General features: G+C 40.3%; 1 protein-coding gene across 2 annotated transcripts in view; it reads left to right on the plus strand.

The window, feature by feature from the left end:
- Eip78C (Ecdysone-induced protein 78C) overlaps window positions 1–11,469 on the plus strand; it is a 111,354-nt gene extending 99,885 nt beyond the window's left edge. The window contains exons 5-6 of one of the 2 annotated variants that reach the window (XM_065234637.1): window positions 10,091–10,366; window positions 10,434–11,468. In XM_065234637.1, coding sequence (XP_065090709.1) covers window positions 10,091–10,366; window positions 10,434–10,811 — 654 coding nt within the window. In that variant the 3' untranslated portion in view covers window positions 10,812–11,468. Of the gene's footprint in view, window positions 1–10,090; window positions 10,367–10,433 lie in introns of both variants that reach the window. The other variant, XM_065234636.1, reaches the window with a different exon arrangement.
- Window positions 11,470–14,669: the final 3,200 nt, after the last annotated feature.

The raw sequence follows: 14,669 nt of genomic DNA on the forward strand, positions 1-14,669 counted from the left end.
CAACTATATGTCACTTTTTGTTCGCTTATTTGTTCAATATAGTCACTAAAATCACTATTTCTGAAAGCAGTGATCGGTACCAGCCCTGATATTTGCATTTAATTTAACATTTGAAGTCCCTCCTTTTTTACATATTCTGCACAAAAGATGCTTACTGCTCCACCCCATTCATAGAAATCGGTGGGAAATCCTATGAGGGGTGAGCTAGTTTTGTGTGCAGAATGTGTAAAAAGGAGGGACTTCGAATGTTAATCTAAATGCATATATAGAGGTTAGACTGATGCAAAATTTGACTTTTTCGCTCCACAGTGCTTAAATGGTTTCAAATCGGATCCTGATTAGCCTCCCAAAGTTACAACTCATTTGGTTAGAAACAGACTTCGCACAAGCCATTTGAAGTTTACATGTAAATTACTATGGGAAATCTCAACTTTTTGTTCATTGCCTTCTAGTCTTTTTCCATATTGAGCTGCGAAACAGTTCGATAGCTATTCTTATAGAAAATTATCTCAGCTACAACTTTGCTGAAGATCGTTTCTATGTAAAACGAGACAGGAAAAAGTTATTAATTATTTAAGAGATTGGTAAACTTATGACATGATCAAGCAGCTGCTCTGTAGGCAACACTGTATTTTGCAGTCTGACATAGTAGCCATGATTTTTGTGTCCTATTCAACGCCCCAGAAACACCAATGTTGCCTGCTGAGCAGTTGATTGAGCATGATCATAAGACATCAGCGCATTGAACCATTGATAACTTTCGATCCTTGCATTTAATCAAAAAGTGGTCTTGTAGCAAAGTTGTAGCTGGGAAAATTTCCTACAAGTACAATTGAAAGTTTTTGAAGCAGACCGATATTGTGAATTATTAGATAGACATGAACAAAAATCTTGGTTTTACCGTAGTAATTCCCATACAAACTTCAAATGGTTTGTGCCATCTCAGTTTCTCACCAAATGGGGTCAAATTTTGAGAGGTTAGTCAGGATCCGATTTGGAATCGTTTAAGTATTGTGGAGCGAAAATTTCAAATTTTGCATCACTCTAATAGAGGTCCTCTGTGAAAAATTATCGGAAAACAGTTTCCGGTAGATGTCACCCCCAAAAACAGCAGTGAAATCTGATGAAAAATGAATGCAGAAGCTTGACAAAATGATTAATTACAGTAGCCAGGCTGTTACCAGTAACAAGGCTGTTACCTTCTTCTTCTTATTATTATTCGCATTGCAAGCATATTGCTTAGTGCATATTAGCTTATTGCGTGCTCTCAACTTAGTGTTCTAAATGCACTTCCACAGTTATTAATTGAGAGCTTTCGATGCCAATACCAATGCATGAATTTGTATATTGTATGGCAAGCACAATGATACTCTATGCCCAGGAAAGTCGAGAAAATTTTCAAACCAAAAGATTCCCTCGACCGAACCGGGAATCGAACCCGCCGCCTCCGGCTTGGTAATACCGTGCCTTTACTGACTAGGCTATGAGGCCCCAGTAAATGTTCAATAAAGCTTGCCCCTCTATTCACCAGAACTGTGCAATTTTTACATCAGGAATTTTCAATTCAGCTTGCTCCTCCATGCAGCAGATTGTTGCAAATCTAACACCAGAAATTTTCAATACAAACTTGACCTCAGAAAATTTTACACCAGAAAATTTCAATTGACTAGAACGATGCAAATTTTCCACCGTTAATGCTCAATAAAGATTGCTTTTCCAATCTTCGGATTGGTGCAGATTTCCTTTTTCCATTTTCCACCAGACATTTTCAATATAGCAGGCTTCTTCTATCATCAGAATGTTGCAAGTTTTCGACCAAATAAAGCTTGCCCCTATTTTCAGATTTTTTTATCACAAATTTTCAGTAAAGCAGCTTCCATCCAATCATCAGAATAGTGCACATTTTACACCAGAAATTGTTATTAAAGTTTGTTTCTCTATTCAGAAGAAGGATGCAAATTTAAGACCAAATTTTTTTCGAAATGCTTGCCCATTCGTTCACCAGAACGGTGCAGATTTTCCACCAGAAATTTTCAATATAGTTTTATTTTAAATAAAGCTTGTGCCTTCATTCACCAGACCTGTACAAGTTTTCCGCCACAAATTTTCTGTTCATTTCATTTATCAGAGCGATGCAAATTTTGTACCAGAAATTTTCAATAAAGCATGCTCCTCCATTCACCAGAATGGTGCAAATTTTCCACCATAAATTTTCAATGAAGCTTGCATTCATCAGAACGATGCAAATTATGCTCCAGAAAAATGAATAAACCTTGCTTCTACATTCACCACAGTGTTGCGAATTTTCCACCAGAAATTTTCAGTCGAATGTGCACCTCCAAATGTTTAGCGTGAACAGAGTTATTCATTTTAATTAGTCCCTCCATGCATCACCTTGATGATATTTTCACACCAGAAATACTCAATAAAAAGCTTTTTCTTCGATTTACCACCACGAAGGTTAATTTTTTCAACCTTAAATTTACTCTGTTATTTTAACCCTCCAATGAACCACCTTGAAAAAAAAAAAATTAAACCAGAAATTTTTTGTATGCGCGGTACTATTTTTGACCAAAAAATTTCATTGAAGTTTGCCTCTTCATGCACCTTTGTGGTACAATTTTCAGGCACCATCTCAAAGGTATTGACGCAATAAAAGGTTTTCAGTGCCCTTATATTATGAAATAAAGTTATTTTACCTTCAAATCAAGTTATTTTATACCATACATTTGTAAATGTGCGCCAGTGATTTTGAATGATTTTTCATGTTAGAAAATCCTTGGTTTATCGATCGACCAGTTTTCGTGCAGGGTTGTTAAAATCTATCTTTTTGTCTGTCAGTAATAATCATGCTCGGATATCAAGGTTAATCGATAACATTACATCTGTAGCTTTTAGCCACAAGTTAAATTTAATCCAGCAATTGAGGACAGCCGTAGGGATCAAATAAATTTGGTTTTAGCTTGTAACATTTGAATCCGGCCAAGGTTTCAGCCCATACACGGCATTCACCGCGACGGATAATTTGAAGTGAAAACATGAATTTCACGAAAGCAAAAGTTCCGTGCGTAGATCAATGGTTATCACATTAGGGGGGACCTTTACCTTCATCGCAATAAGCCGGGAATGTTTAATGGAATTTTCCAGGATGATGCATCATTCTCATCATTCGTGAGCATATCAAATTGATTGCTCAAATAAATTTCATCATAAGAGGAATCAAGAGATTGCTCTTTTCTTTTGCGTTTAGTCGCCATGGCGACAGACGAAAGTTTCTCCAAATCGACTTCCAAGCAGATTATTATATGAATCCGAAGGATTGAAGAGAAATTTTCCAAATCGATATCGAAGCAGGATTACCTTGGGTAGGTTCCAAACAAAAATCGAAGAGGAATAAGCATCGATCAAGGTAGAAAGTTTACAGGTAATATTTAGCACGGAAAAATGCTGTTTAAATCGAGGGGGGCGACACATCTAAATCTCAATTCTAGATGCTCAACAAATCTCACACTAGCGAATCAATCATCGAAAAATCTTCAATCATTTCTCCCATCTACTTGCATCGCACATCATCTTTTTGCAGGAAATCTTAAGAATCGTCATCAATCTTCTTTCTATCTATCTATCTAAACCACAGCAAAACACAATTTTTCCTGCATCGTAGATAGAGTCGCCCCCCTCGGTTTAAATTTGTTGTAGCTTTAGGTAGCAGTAACACTTTCTTCAGCAAAAAGCAAATAAATCTACACGGTAAGAGAGCACGATGTGGACTGAAATACATGCAAATGATTCGATAAGCTTTTTAATGGAAACAATATCCTGGAAATTGGATTCTTTAGTCATTGTTAATATTTTGAAGCGTATGAAGGGTAAAATTGATTCATTTTCAGATATTGAAGCAGATAACAAGTTATCATTGATCTTAATTAATCCGATTGGTACATTGTCCAACATTTCTACAATACAGGGACTCGGCTATGAAAGTTTAAAATAATCCACATGGGGCAAGTGAGCCAGTTATGGCACAAACGCTCCAGTTTTTGGCCTTTGGGTCAACTCTTATTTGAAATAAATGTTCATGGTTTTATTCGCGTAGTATAAGTATATATTATAGCATAAACGTCATCCACCAACATTTTGCTTGCAGCCAAAGTTGTTGGTTCTTTGGCTCGATTATCTGTCAATCAAAGACAGCTGATGCAAACATTGCGAAATTATGCTCCGTCCACATAGATGTTTGATTTGTTGCGTGGCAAAATAATCGTGATAAATATTCAACAAGCGCGCACATGTAGGAATTAAATATGTATTAAATTAATTTTAAATTAGGCAAGCTAATCGGGAAAAAATCAAGTTTCATCAATTATTATTCATATAAGATTTTTAAACGCAATCGTGTCGTCAATGCACATACGAACATATCATTAAAACTGTAGGCTACAGTGCTGACACCACCAATGGTGGTGGCGCCAGCAACTCTCCTTCTTGGCAGAGGATTGGTACCACTCCATTACAGTTTTAGGCATAATGGCATGATGCCAAATCGGGCGAAAACAAAGGGTTTTCTTTGTGGCTTTTGATGAAGGTTAGCAATTGTTTCTGTAGGCACTCTTTCTGGTAAATCTCTTGTGTTGATTGTGCCTGTAGTCACGAAAGATTTACTTTCCACACGTACAAATTGCTTGCCAAATAAGGTATTTTTTTTGGGGAATTTCGATGCCTTCTTCGTTCTAAAATACTCAGCTGTAGCATTTTTGACCATAGCATAATAGAAAGCCAACCAACCAAGAAATAACAAATCATAAAAGAAAAGACAAGAAAGCTGACACTACTTTTTTTATATAAATATATATTTAAGAAAACAGAACTGTATTAGTTGTATTAGTCTACGTTGGTTGACGAAATAAATAAATAAATAAATGGAAGCTGCATGAAATCCTTCAATAAAATTCCGTCAAATATTCGCAGTAGAAACGTCGATCCCGTGATTTTGCTGTCAAATTCTGTTTGTCGTTGCGATTTGGAACTGTTTTTACTTTATACAACTTCAGCCCCAAACGCTGTTTTAATTTTCGGACAAACCAGGTGACATTCATATTTTACGAACCACCATTCGAACAGAGAGATTCGGGTTTTGCTTCAATATCCTATTCCCCTTTCGGCCCTGTGGAGTTCCGAATTCCAGTCTCCACGAGAATCACCCACTGAATGTTCAGCCAAATTGTGTGCTCTAACAGCTGCCTGCAGTTCTACGTCATAGTTGGTTCCAAAGGATACAGCAGTAGCCGTCGCGTTATTGATCAACTTCATATAGTTTTCAGCAACCGTTTTGTTGCGGAAACAGAGGAGTAGAAAATATATTGTTGATACCGCGCTCAGTACAGTATACACTTTGTTCAATTTTTGATCTCAAAAGGTTATTTGAATGGTATGAATGGTATAGCATAAGGGAAGGTCCATTAATTATGTCACGCAAATGTGGCCTCCCCCTTTGCCACATTTTTTGTATGGACCTTAATTGTTTTTTGTAAGGCTCCCCCCTAAAAGTTTGACATAATCAATGGATGATCCCTAAGTGTTCTACTACTACTTTTATTTCAAAATTTAGCCAACCCAATTCTGAGAAAATCAGGCACGATTCTTCAGAGTAAATTTTGAAAAATATTGTAACTTTGGGTGAACTTTTAGCACACAAAATTTGAAAATTATGTTGAACATTTTGCCTACGAGGAAAGTTCCATTTAATACCTTTCAAATTATCTAAAGAGAACGAAAATTGGACGTAACATGACAGAGATATGAACATAACAAATTTGTCATGTTTTTTTTTGAGTGTCCTTAAACTAATGCTCGAGAGTGTACCTTAAAATCATCTCCGTTAAATGGTCGACCGTTGTCTGTTCTGATATTGACCTGGAACCCTTCTCTATTGAATACCTCTTCCAATACTCTACGCGGTTTGTTGATTTAACCGGGCACGCGATCAAGAACCTGGATCGATATTCTACCAGGACTAAAATGTAAATACCACTGAACCTGGCGTAAGGACCGTTGAAATGCAGGGCAATTGTATCTCAACCCGATTTTGGCGCCGAGACGCGCTCCATTGGGGTGGTTCTTTCAGGTCTGCTAGTGGTCGCACAAGCTTTGCAGAATTTCACCCAGTTTTCCGCGTCTTTCGGCATCCCCGGCCACCAAACGCGCTCTCGGAGAATGCTCTTCAATTTACCTGCCATCGGATGACCTTTATGTGCTATGTCTAGCGTGCTTTGTTGAAGTGATTTCGGGATTACTGCGCGTCCTTGTTTGATGATGATCCCGCTTTTAATGTACAAGTCCTCCGAAACCATCTCAAATCGACACAGTTGTTTGGGCCAGTCTCCAGATTCCAGCGCTTTCAAAACTTCAGACAGTCTTACGTCCTCAGATGTGGCTTTTCTTATTTCATCTTCCGTCAAGAAACCGGCGGTGTTAGCTTCTACTCTTGCAATTTCCCAAGGACTCTCAGCTTCATCGAATGGCCCGTCTTCGACAGTGTAGAGTCGTGATGACGGATCGGTAATATTAAATCTACCTTCCACGTATTCCACTGTATAGCTTATAAGGACTCAGCCGCAGTGCCCAACCATCCGACCTAGTAAGGGCTCTCTTCGAATCCTCTCGGGAGCAATTCAAAATGAAAGCAACTCCTTTGGCATCTGTTCGAAGCGTAAAATGTTTTCCAAGCAGGTAATAATCAACGCTTCGCGCTGGTTTTGGATATATATTTTCTCTGGCGAAGCTTATTAGAGGCGAAGCTTATGATACGAGGGGTTCGATTTACGCCTTCTTGAACTAAGACCGCTCCTAGTGCGCTTGGAGAAGCGTCTGTGCACAAGACTGTTCTATCCGTTTCCGAAAAGTATCCCAAGGCAACTGTACTACGCACAATCCTTTCTTTAGTTGCTTCAAATGCAGCGGACTGTCGTGATCCCCCATCTCCATGTTTTTGTTGTTGCGACTTCCCATAATGGGCTCGTTATATCCGCGAAGTTACTAATGTATGGACTGATGAAGGACGTTAGACCCTAAAAACTACGGAACTCGGAGGCGGTGGTAGGTTGACGAAACTTCTGAATATGTTTGATTTTGACCTCGTCAATGTGAAATTTCTTACTATTCAACTCATGCCCCAAGAACTTGATGCGTTCTCTGTCAAATTCACATTTTTCCGAAGAAGGGTGACACATCTAAATCTCAAGTCTAGATGCTTAACAAATCTTCAACTAGCGAATCAATCTTCGAAAAATCTTCTTTCATTTCTCGCATCTACTTGCATCGCGCATCATCTTTTTGCAAGAAATCTTCAAAATCGTCGTTAATCTTCTTTCTATCTACTCAGCGTGCACGCAGCTAGCTACAGCAACACACAATCTTTCCTGCATCGTAGATAGAGTCGTCCCCCTCGCATTTTTCCAGGTTTAACGTGAGGTTGTTTACTCGCAAAATCTGTAAAACTTTGGCCACCGTCCTACGAAGTCCATGGAGAGTAGCCCCGAAGATAAGGATATCGTCTATGTAGACTATGACGTTCTTAATGTCCTTAAATATACGGCTCATCTCTCTCTGGAATACCTCAGGTGCGCAATTCACTCCGAACATAAGCCTTCTAAAGCGGTACATTCCGCTTTCAGGAATGTTCTTCGGAAAAGGCAGGATACTTTCGAGACGGAGTGTCAACGGGGCTTCGGTTGCTGGCGTCAAACCATTTAACCCGCCCAAGATTCTGTGACGGTTGAGTCCTTAGCAGACAATGACTCACCTGTCGACTTTTCCCCTGATTTTCTCAAGATCGGTTGCTCTAGGTCTGCTATTGTCCTCTCCAATACTGCGAGTCTCTCTTCAACAGCGGATGATGTTTAATAATCTTCAAAACTAAGATGCAAATATTTGGCGCAAACTAGCATAGCTTTATTTAGCACATTACTACTTTTCTTCGTTAGTGTTGTTTTTTGTTTTCAAAAGAAAAAAAAAGTCACTATAAGTTTGGCTATTGGGAATTAACTCTGTTGTATGGTCAGTGTACGTTTTATCTCTTAGGTAAACTGGGATTATTTCGGTTTCTCAATTTTGCCAGTGATCGCTTAGCTTACATCCATTTAAAGATCTAAAGTCGAGTCTAGAGACAATTTCAAATGGTGAGAATTTCCTTACCTTACCTATCTTTGATTATCGAACTAGAAAGTAAGATGTTCGTCCCGGATCATCATTATACCGTTATCCAATATGCCCGTCCCGGACCTTCTTGAATCCACGTTCGGTAAACCTAGTATGTCCGTTCCAGAACATCGTTACTCGTGCTTCAAAGTAAATCAAGATTTCCGTCCCGGATCATCTCTAATCCACTTTCCGAAACGGAAAGATGTCCGTCCCGGATCATGTAAGATGTTCGTCCCGGATCATCAATATTACGTGGTCCAATATGCCCGTCCCGGACCTTCTTGAATCCACGTTCGGCAAACCTAGTATGTCCGTTCCGGAACATCGTTACTCGTGCTTCAAAGTAAATCAAGATTTCCGTCCCGGATCATCTCTAATCCACTTTCCGAAACGGAAAGATGTCCGTCCCGGATCATGTAAGATGTTCGTCCCGGATCATCAATATTACGTGGTCCAATATGCCCGTCCCGGACCTTCTTGAATCCACGTTCGGCAAACCTAGTATGTCCGTTCCGGAACATCGTTACTCGTGCTTCAAAGTAAATCAAGATTTCCGTCTCGGATCGTCTCTAATCCACTTTCCAAAACAGTAAGATGTCCGTCCCGGATCATCATTACCTAAAAGATATTCGTTCGAATCATCTTTGCCCGGCATCGTAAAATGTTCGTCCCGAAACATCTTTACTCTCGCTTCAGAGTAAAGTGAGATGTCCGTCCCGGATCATCTTTAATCTACCTTCCGAAATAGGAAGATGTCCGTTCCGGATTATTCTTATTGAGCGATTGGAAAAGGAATCCAAAATGCCCTTCTCCGATGATTTTTTTATTTTTTATACGTTTTTTTCTTACCTCCGACAACAAAAAAAAATCAGCAGTTGTTCAGGATGAAGAAAAAAAAAGATGGCGTCCGACAATCGACTACCCGCTCACTTTTCACTTAACTACGCACTAGTTTTACACTTTCTTTTTTTTTCACTTCGACAAGTTTTCTCCTTCCTCCTGAGTTGGGTGATTCTCGTTATTGTTTTTTTTTCTCAGGTTCTTATCTGAAAAATTGCAATACGATGTGAATAAAATCACTGGCAGGATCGCCACTGTGGAATTCCGAATTCCAGTCTCCACGAGAATCACCCAGCGCAGGAGGCACGACTTACACGAATGACGCCTAGCAGCGGAAAAGGGGAGAGTCCTCTGGTTTCTGCAAAAGAGACTGGATTGGGTAGTGTATTTCACCCGCCGATGATGCCAATCACGTTCCGTTGCTAAGTGCATCCTTCTGTTCATTCATACGTTTGACATAACAACGAGGGGTAGGATAATGGATTATAATAAAGAGCCTGAATTTATAAAGAGGCGACATCTTATCCATTTGACAGGTCTTCTGCTCGATTGGAATGACGTTTCCTATGATTTTGACAGACAATCGATTGTTCCAATTTTGACATATCGTCTCTTTATAAATTCAGGGTGTATTCCAAAATCATCACATGGAACATGGAATGCAAACTCCAATGATAGTCTTTTTCATCAATGATTCCCCAGCTAAACCCCAGTGAAATTTTTCACTCATACGTGTGTTTCAAAAGTTACAGTGAATTGAAGGTGTTCGGATTAATGTGGATACAGACCTTACAATCAAAAAATAGCTGTATAATATACAGTGTATATGCTAATCTGCAGCTAAAACTGATAGTTGGGACGTCCCTTTTTCGCTATGCAATATATAAAACGACGAGGGCAAATGTAATTGGTTTGACCATATCAGCATCAGGATCGAACATGCCAAATCGGGATGAAATTCAATGAGATTTCATTTCTTAAGCTTTTCCACAGCAAAGAAATGGCAAACTTCTCACTTTTGGCTTTTCCGTCTCTTTTCCCCTCCTTGCAGATCATCATGCAATCGTTGGACACAATCGAGGACCAGCGAATATGGTTGTGGCAGCAGTATGCGATGCGGATGACCCCCTCGGTGCAGCGGATCGTCGAATTTGCCAAGCGGGTTCCCGGTTTCGGGGAGTTCCTACAGGACGATCAGCTGATCCTGATCAAGCTGGGCTTCTTCGAGGTGTGGCTCAGCCACGTCGCCAGGGCCACCAACGAGTCGGCGTTGACCTTCGACGATGGGGTGTACATTACCCGGCAGCAGCTAGAAGTGATATACGATGTAAGATGCAATCCATCGATTAAATGTTTCAGTGCAGTAATCGGAATTGATTTATTTTCTTCTACAGGTGGATTACACGAATGCACTGTTCAACTTCACTAGCGGATTGAACAACTGCTGTTTGAGTGATACCGAGATCGGGCTGTACTCGGCACTGATTTTGATGTCCGATCGACCCGGACTGATGGAGACCAAGATGGTGCTGAAAACGAGGGAGTGCATTGCGGAGGCATTGAGGGTGCAAATTACGCGGACCAGGTCCAATGCGGTCAATGCACTGCAGATAATGCCAGCACTAGAGGCTAAGATTCACGAGCTGCGAACGCTCGGCGAGAAACATTTCGCCCATTTGGAATGGTTCCGGCAAAATTGGAGCTCAATCCGATTGCCGCCGCTGTTTGCGGAAATATTCGACATTCCAAAATGTGAGGAAGATCTGCAGTAAGGGAGGGGAAGTTGAATCCTTTAGAAAACAATTGGCCAATAATATTAAGGAAATCGTACTTGATATTTCAATTTAGGAACATACATATATCGAACGAAAGCAAGACTTGCCAAATCTATATCAATGTGAGTGTTGACGTGTAGCGACAATTTAGACGATGAATGTTAACCGAAACGAAACGGTATTTATTTTTGTTAGCTTTCTTTCCATCAACGTTCCACGAAAATCTCGCTGGTTGTAAGCGATATAATCTTATCGAAACTCATTATAGATAGCCATTAGAACTCATCGGAAGGAAGTTAGCTTTTAGAATGAAATTAGGAAACCAATATCATACACTCTCTACCCGACATATCACTGATATCGATGTGAATTTGAAACCAGTAGAATTAAACCACAATTGACGACCCCTTCTTCTCCCTTTCCCCCCCCCCCTCCTCACGGTACTAGAAACGATACGCAAAACAATAATGTGGTGCTTGCATAGATAATGATTCTTATCATCAGTTAGATACAAGGAAACGAATGACGAACATGTTTAAGCGTTTCTACCGCAGTCGAAATGTCAATTTGATTATCAAATTTCACACATGGATGATGGAGTTACAAAAAATGGACGACAATGGTACAGATGTTTAGACTTGAGGATACCCAACCTGCTAGTCACGATCTTTTTTGATACAGTTGTCTATTGGTAACAGTTTCGATCCAGACATTTCGATCATATTGGGAAAAAGGATTTAAGCAGCAAAACAAAAGCAAAAAATGTTTCAAAATGCTGTGATTCAGACTGCAGTTGAGGCATTAGGTAGAGTTTTACGTCGTTGATGATCTTATTTCGAGCTCAATTGATTAAATGTTAGAGCCAGTTTTTGCGCAGGCATATATCTATTATTCTACAAATTGTGATGTATGTGTTACCAGAAAATTCTCCTCACACCTTGAAAGAGATACCCTTGGATAATGATGATGATTGGCGATATGTCTGAGCAGAACGACTTGAACAAGCCCTACTCACAAAATCATACTTAGCTGGTCGCTGTTTGGAGGGCCAAAAACGGATGACCCACGGGGATATAAGAAATCCCCTCCAGCAATCAAAATCACACCTATGGATTAATGCAATTATTGAAAAATTGGAGCAATTTATAGTTAAACTCCATCGGGACCACTTTCTCCAACTTTTCTGCATTGGATTCATGGAAAATATTGGTCAAATACTATTTAAACCAACCAGAACAGTACATTTTCATGTGAAGCTTGCCAAGAGCTGTCAAATAAACAAAGGGCTGAATGTGTCTTTTAATGGACCATTCGAATTAGATGGTTGTAGGACAAAAGGTCGAAGGATAAAAGGTCGAAAGAACAAAATTTCGAAGGTAGAACTGCACTTAGAGGGACTGAAAGGTCGGATGGTAAAAGAGTTGAAATGGACCAAAGCTCGAAATTGACAAAGGGTCGAAATGGATAAACTGGTCAAATTGTTGATGGATAAATTGGGTTGGCTAACACTCTTTTTGTTTTCCTTGATTTCTTTTCCGTCGATCTTGTCATCCGTGCTGAGCACTAATGCTACCTATACCAGGGACGCAGGTCCCACACCGAGGACTAACGGCTTCACTCCCCGAAGGAAGGCAGAGATGTTATGCCTCAGAACAGCCCGGCGGCGCTGACTAGGATTGAACCCAGGCCTGCTGGTGTTTTTTTTTATACAGGGGGGATTCTGCTCCCAGACACCTGAGAAGATAACTCAGGGTGTGGGGATGGGAGATGTAGCGCTCTCGACCCACTAAACCTTACCCTGTGCTCTAGGCCCTTGCCCTCCCAGGAACCGCCCGAATGCATTACGTCATGGGAGGGGGCCGGTTGCGCTATGGCGCATCACTAAGTGTTGTGTCAGACGTGACACTCGCTACTGCACAGTGAGCAGCTGTGCAGGGCCTTCCTCTTGTTGATCGCTGTTAGTTGTTCGTCTGAGTTCTAGAGCAGACGTGATAGCCAGCCAACTATCCTGGGCCAAACAGGACAGATGTGACCGCTTACCAGCTGCGTGTGCTAAGCACTCTAAGAACCCGGTGTCACTCCTGCCTTTGCACAACGAGGGTTTGTGCAGGGCTTATCAACCTCCTGGGACGAGCTGGATGGGGTTCCAGCGTCCTTACTCTGCGGTAGTTCGTTTAGCCGCAATATCTCTCCCTTGGGTTCGATAATTAACGTGTCCAGGGCACACCACGAGGAGGCGAACTACTTCATGCCCCAGGCCTGCTGGGGTGAGAAGCAATCCCGCTTACCACTACACCACCGGCGCTGCTATGGCTAACACTCAAATATGTTTCCTTCTTTAAATCATGAACAGTTCTTTGGAACATTATGATAACTAACAATTATTGAGCGTGTCACAGTAATTAAGAGACACATTTCATGTTGTTGTTTTGACCTTTTGTCCCTCTATGTTTGGCCTTTTGTTCATTCGACCTTTTGTCCATTCGACTATTTTGTCCCTTTCGAACTTTAGTCCATTCGGTCATTCGTCCATTCAACCTTTTGTCCGTTAGACCTTTTATCCATTTCGGCCTATAGTCCTTTTCGATCTTTGTCCATTCACCCTAGTAACCACCATGCCCGCTAACTTCCCGATAATCGCCCTTTTTGCGATATAAGGTAAATATAGGGTTTCCGATCTTTATATCAGTCGTATATCAGCCTTATAATGCTAAAAGGGCGATTAGCGAGCTTGTTGGTTACTTGGCCAACCTTCAGTCCATTTGGCGTTTTGTCCTTTTAACTTTTTGTCACTTAAAAAAAAAAAATCTATTGTTCTTTGACCTTTTGTCATAAATTCTTGAAAAACATTGCTGAAACCTCGGCTGCAAGAATAATTAAATTAAGTCATACTAAGCAAAGGTTAAACGAGTACCTAATTGAAAAACGGTTATAGGACCAGAGGTGGCAACAGTACATTTTTTGAAAAACCATCGTCCAGAGCGAAACAAAACAGCCAGCACACGGGCGGCCGTTTATAACTACATTCCAAGCGAACAGCGGAGATAGAGAATAAATAAAATCTCGCAGCCTGATTTTTCCAAACAGTTTATTGTAATGAAATTTTAGCTGCAGGCTTGCGTGTGACAGTAAATTACCAACTCCCTTATTTACGCATAATTTTAACATCAATGCTTATGAGTGGTCAGTCTTCATTCTTATCTTTTAATTCCATGCAATAAACATCAAATATATGCAGTGATTAGCCAGAAATCAGTAAAATTCTACACGACATAAATTTATGTCGCGCGCGCCGCCGGTATTGTCTGCTTCTTTGTGCGAAAATGTTCTGTCGCTGGCAGAAAACAGTTTAGAAATGTCATGACATTTTTGCCGCTTGCCAGTTTGTTTTTGTGTGTCGTCAAAATGGTTATCGCAAAAAGTATCAAATGTTAAGGAAAAAATGTTAAACTCCAGGACTCGTGCCACCACTGTATAGGACAAAAGGTCGATGAACAAAAGGTCGAAGGACAAAAGGTCAAATGAACAAAAGGTCGAATTTACAAAAGGTAAAATACAATTTAAACAACATGTTGAATGGACAAAAGGTCGAATGAACAAAAGGTCGAATGGACAAAAGGTCGAATGGACAAAAGATCGAATGGAAAAAGGTCAGATTAACTAAATTTCGAATGGACAAAAGGTCGTATAGACATTAGGTCAAATACAATTTAAAGAGATAAGAGGTCGAATGGGCAAAACGTCGAAATGGATAAAAGGTTGAGTGGACAAAAGGTCGAAATGAACAAAAGGTTGATTGGACAAAATATTGAATGGAAAAGATCCAATGGAAAAAGATCGAATGGACAAATAGTA

This window comes from Ochlerotatus camptorhynchus, unplaced genomic scaffold (assembly GCF_037179485.1).
Source record: "Ochlerotatus camptorhynchus isolate MF236.1 unplaced genomic scaffold, CSIRO-AGI_Acam_v1.1 ptg000434l, whole genome shotgun sequence".
In the NCBI taxonomy this organism is placed as follows: Eukaryota; Metazoa; Arthropoda; class Insecta; order Diptera; family Culicidae; genus Ochlerotatus; species Ochlerotatus camptorhynchus.